Source organism: Haematobia irritans, chromosome 2 (assembly GCF_050003625.1).
Source record: "Haematobia irritans isolate KBUSLIRL chromosome 2, ASM5000362v1, whole genome shotgun sequence".
NCBI lineage: Eukaryota > Metazoa > Arthropoda > Insecta > Diptera > Muscidae > Haematobia > Haematobia irritans.
In genome coordinates this window covers 110,274,195-110,284,040 of record NC_134398.1, presented here as the reverse complement: position 1 = coordinate 110,284,040, position 9,846 = coordinate 110,274,195, and the positions used below count along the sequence as shown (strand labels likewise).

Sequence of the window (9,846 nt, the reverse complement as noted above, 5' to 3'; positions counted from 1 at the left end):
TTACAATTTATCTAACACCACATATTCAACTGGTTATCTTCATTGCCTACAGCCATCTAGAATATTCTATCGGCGTTATTTTACAGGTGATATGGCACACATACTTTTAGGCTTATGCTAATAATCTAGAGCATTCTACGAGATTAGGTAGATGTCGTGCAGGCATAAAACAAAAGGCGTTACTTTTACAATGAACGATTGGAAACACAAAAGATGTTTAAGAAAGTACTAGAAAATAAAGAAATGACTAACAAGTTATGACGTAATTTTATCGTTACAATTTGAAATTTAAATTAACGTAAACTAATTTAAATAAACTTAAATCTAGAAATATCACATTCGTAACAATATTAACCCTTAGTTGACTTTATACTGTTATATATACATATAAATTGTTTTCCTTTTGTTCTTCTTTTTTGTTTTGTTATTATCATATCTTTCTATCTTCTCGAACATGGATTGTCTTTATGAGAAATGTGATATCACTAATATTCATGAGCGCTCTATAACGTGTTGGCTGTGTGAGGGTCACGCTCACTTAAAGTGTGGCGGACTTAATGGTAGACATTTTGACAAGATAGTGGATCGTTCGAATGGGCTCAGATGGTCATGTTTAAAGTGCAGACAATTGGACATTTTTTATAAGTTTTTCATTGAGACCAAAAGGGGGTTTTCGGAATTTAACAAGGAATTCTGTAGTCTTTTGGAAAGATTTCGCAAATTTGAGAACATGTTTAAGAATTTTAAATTTGATAGTATTACATCTCCCAAACGTAAGAGACCTGCACCCCGGAATATGGTCATATCTGATGAAGCGCCTTTACTGGATCTTCCCCCTACTCCGGACTTGAATGGTCTATTTACACCAATTGTTGATGAATTACCGATTCAGACTGAGGTTTTGAATCTCTCCCTGAATGGCCCTTTGTCAACTATGGTGGTTAACGAGGACTGTCCCTCAAATGGGGCTGTGACTCCTTTGTCACAGTGTCCTCCCACGCGTATTGGTGATGTGAGTACTTCGATTCCATCGATATCCGTTGCTCCGACCCGTCCTATTCCTGTTAATTTAGTAACGGCTTCAAAAAACTAAATCATGATATTTGTATTGTGTATCAAAACGTACGTGGTCTTAATACGAAACTTCGTCAAGTATTCCTGAACAGTCTATCATGCGAGTTTGATATTGTTATATTCACTGAGACATGGCTAAAACCAGACATTTTCGATCTGGAATTATTTTGTACAGAATTTAACGTCTATAGAAAGGATCGGTTAGCTCGTAGGGGTGGTGGTGTCTTGATAGCCGTGAGAAGCTCGTTTTTATCACATTTGCAGGATTTAAATGTCCTCCATGATATTGATTTTATTTCTGTACGCTTGAACCTCTCCCGACTGAACATTTTCATTACATGCTCATACATACCACCGAATTCTGACATGGGTATATATATGACTCACTTGGATCTTATCAGGTTGACTATGGACTCACAGCTGATGACATAATTTTAGTATTTGGCGATTTTAACGTACCGAGTTTACGCTGGCTCAATTCCGTGGATGATACACTTGTACCGACCAATTTAGGAATATTTAAGGATTTTTTTGATGTTATTTCTGAATTATGCCTCGTACAGTTGAACTCAGTTACGAATTATTTTGGAAGATTTTTGGACCTCATATTTTCTAATGTATCGGATATTAATGTTTCTCGTGTTGATCCATTTGTGACACCTGAGGATGTATACCATCCTACCCTTGCATTATCTCTTAATGTTAATGGATCGATGGATAAGCTTATTAGTCAAGACTGTCTTCGATATGATTTTAAACGTACTGACTTCTCAATTCTTCACGATTTATTGTCTCGCGTTATTTGGCCACCACTTACCGGCGACCTCTCGGGCTGTTTATCGTCATTCTACGATGAGATTCATTATTGCTTCCGTCAAGCAGTGCCAATATCTCGTATGAGCGCTTATACACCCGGTCCGCCATGGTTCAGCAAAGAATTAAGAAGTCTGAGAAATCGAAAGAACAGATTGTTTAAAAGATTTAAAAGTGTCAACTCGAACTTGAATTACACGAGATATATTAATGCACGTTACTTATATCAGGTGAAGTCTAAGGAATGTTATGAAAGATATTTGGAACGTATGAGATTTAACCTTAATGCTAATCCGAGATGTTTTTATAACTTTGTGAACTCTAAGAGGAATGTGACGAGTTTTCCAAATACACTTAGGTACTTGGACAAGGAGTGTTCGGATGTTCATGGAATTGCTAACTTATTTGCTGATTTTTTTGAGAAGACTTATGTTGAGTATTCGGCCGTTGATGTATATTACCCTTACAGGATTCGCACTTTCGATACGATTCCCAATATATGGTTTACGTCTGACGAGGTGTTAAGTGCACTTTGCTCCTTGAAATTAGATTTTAGCCCTGGCACGGATGGAGTTCCTTCAGCGGTATTAAGGAACTGTGCATCCGTGTTGTGCATTCCCCTGACGAATCTATTCAATTATTCTTTGTCATCAGGTTGTTTTCCAACGTTACGGAAGGAGAGCTACATTATACCCTTGTACAAGAAGGGAAATAGGACGGAGATAGAGAATTACAGGGGAATAGCCAAACTAAGTGCTATTCCGAAGCTTTTTGAACGTTTGGTTACTGATAGACTCGTTCACTCATTAAGGTCTATATTTTCGGTGTATCAACACGGTTTTATGAAAGGGAAGTCTACGTCGACAAATCTTTTGGAGTTTACCTCATATATACATGATGCATTCTCAAGGCGTAATCAAGTTGATGTTGTCTATACTGACTTCAGCAAGGCCTTTGATAAGGTTAATCATCGTCTATTGTTGTATAAGTTATCTGCGCTAGGGTTTCCTCCAGCTTTACTATGCTGGATTTCATCCTACTTGTCTGACAGGGTTCAATGCGTTATGTTTAAGGGTCGAACATCTCGTAAGATATCGGTTACATCTGGGGTTCCTCAGGGAAGCCATATCGGACCAGTACTGTTCGCTCTTTATCTTGACGATTTGTCATCGGCCATCCATCATTCAAATATATTGATGTATGCGGATGATGTGAAATTATTTTCGTCCATTAGTACGACGGTTGACTCTTGTCGTTTACAGGGAGATCTGGATCTGGTTGTTCGCTGGTGTGACATTAATGGAATGTGTCTCAATTTCGGCAAATGCAAGAAGATGACCTTCTTTCGGTCCAATGCTTTATTGACGGAATATTATATTGACAACGTTAAATTGGAAGACGTTCAAATATTTAATGATTTAGGTGTGTTATTTGATCGCAGACTGAAGTTTGATTCTCATGTTGAGTCAATTGTCTCCAGGGCTATGTCCACACTGGGTTTCATTAAGAGATGGTCGAGGGAATTTAATGATCCTTACCTTTCGAAACGTATCTATACCTCACTTGTCCGTCCGATCCTGGAATATGCGTCTGTCGTTTGGTCTCCCAGTTATCAATGTTATGTTGATAGAGTTGAATCGGTTCAGAAGAGATTTCTACTTTTTGCGTTACGTGGTTTAGGTTGGACTGATCCTCTGGATCTCCCTCCTTATGTAAATCGCTTGAAATTGATAGATTTACCCACTCTGGAGCGAAGACGTTTAGTGTTTGATGTAATTTTTATTAGTAGACTCCTGAAAGGTGAAATTAACTCACAGCAATTGATTAGTAAACTTGACATTAATGTTCCTTCACGTGTTACGCGACAATACATTCCATTGAAACTACCCGTCGTTAGAAATAATTACGAGGAACACAGTTCCTTTTACCGCCTCTGTAGACATTACAATGAATTTAGCAACGTATTTGATTTAACTGATCCGATTCATATTGTTAAACGAGTTTTTATACACGTCGTCCAGCATCGTACACCACTTTAAGCTTTGCCATGGAACTTCGTTATAATTCTACCTAAGTCTTTACCCCGTACCCTGGAAAATTGGCTGTCTCGAGAACTGTTCCAGTAAAATTCTCTCCTGTTCTGATCGCATCACTGTTCCTGCCTTCCAAGTTGTTCCTGCTAACCTATATCATCTGTCAGCAAATTGTTCCTGCCTCTACCGTTCTATTTGTCTCTTCAATTTACTGCTTCCTGATTTACTGTTTCCTGATTGTTGTCTCACCAATTCCTATAATCTGATGGATTCGAATGTTCCTGTCACCAGCTTACACTTTTGTTCCCGTTTGTGACAATCCCGTTATTATGCCAACGTACACCATTTTTTTCTTCTCAACTTCTTTTTTTCTGGTCGTAATTGTCACATTTTAAAGAAGTTGAGGCTATCTATTTTTGTTCATTTTATCCAGTTTTTTTATCGTTACATAATTTTTTTTCTGGTCCGCATTTAAAGTATATATAAACCTATTGTACTAATGAATTTATCTTCAAGCTGGCTTACCATAGCTGAATGAATAAATAAATAAATAAATAAATAGCTGTAATGCTAATTCTACTCCCTGTGCAAAATTTGAACTAAATCGGAGCAAAAAATTGGCCTCTGTGGACAAAGGAGTGCAAATTAGGGAGCCACCGTGGTGCAATGGTTAGCATGCCCGCCTTGCATACACAAGGTCGTGGGTTCGATTCCTGCTACGACCGAACACCAAAAAGTTTTTCAGCGGTGGATTATCCCACCTCAGTAATGCTGGTGACATTTCTGAGGGTTTCAAAGCTTCTCTAAGTGGTTTCACTGGAATGTGGAACGCCGTTCGGACTCGGCTATAAAAAGGAGGTCCCTTGTCATTGAGCTTAACATGGAATCGGGCAGCACTCAGTGATAAGAGAGAAGTTCACCACTGTGGTATCACAATGGACTGAATAGTCTAAGTGAGCCTGATACATCGGGCTGCCACATAACCTAACCTAACCTAAATCGGGCGAAAGCTATATATGGGAGCTATATCTAAATCTGAACCGATTTGGATGATATTTTGCAAGTTTTTCGAGACTCATAAAATATTGGGATGTACGCAATTTGAGGAAGATCGGTTGATATACACGCCAATTATGACCAGATCGGTGAAAAATATATATTGCAGCTATATCTAAATCTGAACCGATTTTTTCCAAAATCAATAGGGATCGTCTTTGAGCCGAAACAGGACCCATACCAAATTTTAGGACAATCGGACTAAAAGAGCCAGCTGTACTTTGCACACAAAAATACATCAACAGACAGACAGACAGACGGACAGACAGACGGACAGACAGACGGACATCGCTAAATCGACTCAGAATTTAATTCTAAGACGATCGGTATACTAAACGATGGGTCTCAGACTTTTCCTTCTTGGCGTTACATACAAATGCACAAACTTATTATACTCTGTACCACAGTAGTGGTGAAGGGTATAAATATGCGAAACATTTAAATCTGAACAAATTTTAAGAAAACTTCGCAAAAGTTTATTTATGATTTATCGCTCGATATATATGTATTAGAAGTTTAGGAAAATTAGAGTCATTTTTACAACTTTTCCACTAAGCAGTGGCGATTTTACAAGGAAAATGTTGGTATTTTGACCATTTTTGTCGAAATCAGAAAAACATATATATGGGAGCTATATCTAAATCTGAACCGATTTCAACCAAATTTGGCACGCATAGCTACAATGCTAATTCTACTCCCTGTGCAAAATTTCAACTAAATCGGAGCAAAAAAATTGGCCTCTGTGGTCATATGAGTGTAAATCGGGCGAAAGCTATATATGGGAGCTATATCTAAATCTGAACCGATTTCAACCAAATTTGGCACGCATAGCTACAATGCTAATTATACTCCCTGTGCAAAATTTCAACTAAATCGGAGCAAAAAATTGGCCTCTGTGGTCATTTGAGTGTAAATCGGGCGAAAGCTATATATGGGAGCTATATCTAAATCTGAACCGATTTCCACCAAATTTGACACGCATAGCTGTAATGCTAATTCTACTCCCTGTGCAAAATTTCAACTAAATCGGAGCAAAAAATTGACCTCTGTGGACAAAGGAGTGCAAATTAGGGAGCCACCGTGGTGCAATGGTTAGCATGCCCGCCTTGCATACACAAGGTCGTGGGTTCGATTCCTGCTACGACCGAACACCAAAAAGTTTTTCAGCGGTGGATTATCCCACCTCAGTAATGCTGGTGACATTTCTGAGGGTTTCAAAGCTTCTCTAAGTGGTTTCACTGGAATGTGGAACGCCGTTCGGACTCGGCTATAAAAAGGAGGTCCCTTGTCATTGAGCTTAACATGGAATCGGGCAGCACTCAGTGATAAGAGAGAAGTTCACCACTGTGGTATCACAATGGACTGAATAGTCTAAGTGAGCCTGATACATCGGGCTGCCACATAACCTAACCTAACCTAAATCGGGCGAAAGCTATATATGGGAGCTATATCTAAATCTGAACCGATTTGGATGATATTTTGCAAGTTTTTCGAGACTCATAAAATATTGGGATGTACGCAATTTGAGGAAGATCGGTTGATATACACGCCAATTATGACCAGATCGGTGAAAAATATATATTGCAGCTATATCTAAATCTGAACCGATTTTTTCCAAAATCAATAGGGATCGTCTTTGAGCCGAAACAGGACCCATACCAAATTTTAGGACAATCGGACTAAAAGAGCCAGCTGTACTTTGCACACAAAAATACATCAACAGACAGACAGACAGACGGACAGACAGACGGACAGACAGACGGACATCGCTAAATCGACTCAGAATTTAATTCTAAGACGATCGGTATACTAAACGATGGGTCTCAGACTTTTCCTTCTTGGCGTTACATACAAATGCACAAACTTATTATACTCTGTACCACAGTAGTGGTGAAGGGTATAAATATGCGAAACATTTAAATCTGAACAAATTTTAAGAAAACTTCGCAAAAGTTTATTTATGATTTATCGCTCGATATATATGTATTAGAAGTTTAGGAAAATTAGAGTCATTTTTACAACTTTTCCACTAAGCAGTGGCGATTTTACAAGGAAAATGTTGGTATTTTGACCATTTTTGTCGAAATCAGAAAAACATATATATGGGAGCTATATCTAAATCTGAACCGATTTCAACCAAATTTGGCACGCATAGCTACAATGCTAATTCTACTCCCTGTGCAAAATTTCAACTAAATCGGAGCAAAAAAATTGGCCTCTGTGGTCATATGAGTGTAAATCGGGCGAAAGCTATATATGGGAGCTATATCTAAATCTGAACCGATTTCAACCAAATTTGGCACGCATAGCTACAATGCTAATTATACTCCCTGTGCAAAATTTCAACTAAATCGGAGCAAAAAATTGGCCTCTGTGGTCATTTGAGTGTAAATCGGGCGAAAGCTATATATGGGAGCTATATCTAAATCTGAACCGATTTCCACCAAATTTGACACGCATAGCTGTAATGCTAATTCTACTCCCTGTGCAAAATTTCAACTAAATCGGAGCAAAAAATTGACCTCTGTGGACAAAGGAGTGTAAATCGGGCGAAAGCTATATATGGGAGCTATATCTAAATCTGAACCGATTTGGATGATATTTTGCAAGTTTTTCGAGACTCATAAAATATTGAGGAAGATCGGTTGATATACACGCCAATTATGCCCAGATCGGTGAAAAATATATATGGCAGCTATATCTAAATCTGAACCGATTTTTTCCAAAATCAATAGGGATCGTCTTTGAGCCGAAACAGGACCCCATACCAAATTTTAGGACAATCGAACTAAAACTGCGAGCTGTACTTTGCACACAAAAATACATCAACAGACAGACAGACAGACGGACAGACAGACAGACGGACATCGCTAAATCAACTCAGAATTTAATTCTAAGACGATCGGTATACTAAACGATGGGTCTCAGACTTTTCCTTCTTGGCGTTACATACAAATGCACAAACTTATTATGCCCTGTACCACAGTAGTGGTGAAGGGTATAAATATGCGAAACATTTAAATCTGAACCAATTTTAAGGAAACTTCGCAAAAGTTTATTTATGATTTATCGCTCGATATATATGTATTAGAAGTTTAGGAAAATTAGAGTCATTTTTACAACTTTTCGAGTAAGCAGTGGCGATTTTACAAGGAAAATGTTGGTATTTTGACCATTTTTGTCGAAATCAGAAAAACATATATATGGGAGCTATATCTAAATCTGAACCGATTTCAACCAAATTTGGCACGCATAGCAACAATGCTAATTCTACTCCCTGTGCCAAATTTCAACTAAATCGGAGTTCAAAATTGGACTCTGTGGTCATATGAGTGTAAATCGGGCGAAAGCTATATATGGGAGATATATCTAAATCTGAACCGATTTCAACCAAATTTGGCACGCATAGCAACAATGCAAATTCTACTCCCTGTGCAAAATTTCAACTAAATCGGAGTTAAAAATTGGCCTCTGTGGTCATATGAGTGTAAATCGGGCGAATGCTATATATGGGAGCTATATCTAAATCTGAACCGATTTCAACCAAATTTGGCAGTCATAGCTACAATGCTCATTCTACTCCCTGTGCAAAATTTCAACTAAATCGGAGCAAAAATTTGGCCTCTGTGGTTATTTGAGTGTAAATCGATTGAAAGCTATATATGGGAGCTATATCTAAATCTGAACCGATTTCAACCAAATTTGACACGCATAGCTATAATGCTAATTCTACTCCCTGTGCAATATTTCAACTAAATCGGAGCAAAAAATTGGCGTCTGTGGGCAAATGAGTGTAAATCGGGCGAAAGCTATATATGGGAGCTATATCTAAATCTGAACCGATTTGGCTGATATTTTGCAAGTTTTTCGAGACTCATAAAATATTCGGATGTACGGAATTTGAGAAAGATCGGTTGATATACACGGCAATTATGACCAGATCGGTGAAAAATATATATGGCAGCTATATCTAAATCTGAACAGATTTTTTCCAAAATCAATAGGGATCGTCTTTGAGCCGAAACAGGACCCTATACCAAATTTTAAGACAATCGGACTAAAACTGCGAGCTGTACTTTGCACACAAAAATACATCAACAGACAGACAGACGGACAGACAGACAGACAGACCAACATTGCTAAATCGACTCAGAATTTAATTCTAAGACGATCGGTATACTAAACGATGGGTCTCAGACTTTTCCTTCTTGGCGTTACATACAAATGCACAAACTTATTATACCCTGTACCACAGTAGTGGTGAAGGGTATAAAAATATGGGAAACATTTAAATCTGAAGCAATCTTAAGGAAACTTCTCAAAAGTTTATTTATGATTTATCGCCCGATATATATGTATTAGAAGTTTAAGAAAATTAGAGTCATTTTTTCAACTATTCGACTAAGCAGTGGCGATTTTACAAGGAAAATGTTGCTTTTTTGACCATTTTTGTCGAAATCTTCCCATATATATGGGAGCTATATCTAAATCTGAACCGATTTCAACCAAATTTTGCACGCACAGCAACAATGCTAATTCTACTCCCTGTGCAAAATTTCAACTAAATCGGAGCAAAAAATTAGCCTCTGTGGTCATATGAGTGTAAATCGGGCGAAAGCTATATATGGGAGATATATCTAAATCTGAACCGATTTCAACCAAATTTGGCACGCATAGCTACAATGCTCATTCTACTCCCTGTGCAAAATTTCAATTAAATCGGAGTAAAAGATTGGCCTCTGTGGTCATATGAGTGTAAATCGGGCGAAAGCTATATATGGGAGCTATATCTAAATCTGAACCGATTTCCACCAAATTTGACACGCATAGCTATAATGCTAATTCTACTCCCTGTGCAAAGTTTCAACTA

At 38.0% G+C, this 9,846-nt stretch overlaps 1 protein-coding gene across 1 annotated transcript; it reads left to right on the top strand.

The window, feature by feature from the left end:
• Window positions 1-730: 730 nt before the first annotated feature.
• Window positions 731-3,926, top strand: LOC142224978 (uncharacterized). The gene is made up of 2 exons (XM_075294755.1): window positions 731-1,012; window positions 1,476-3,926. Exons 1-2 carry the CDS (start codon window positions 731-733, stop codon window positions 3,924-3,926), a joined length of 2,733 nt encoding a protein of 910 aa, XP_075150870.1.
• Window positions 3,927-9,846: the final 5,920 nt, after the last annotated feature.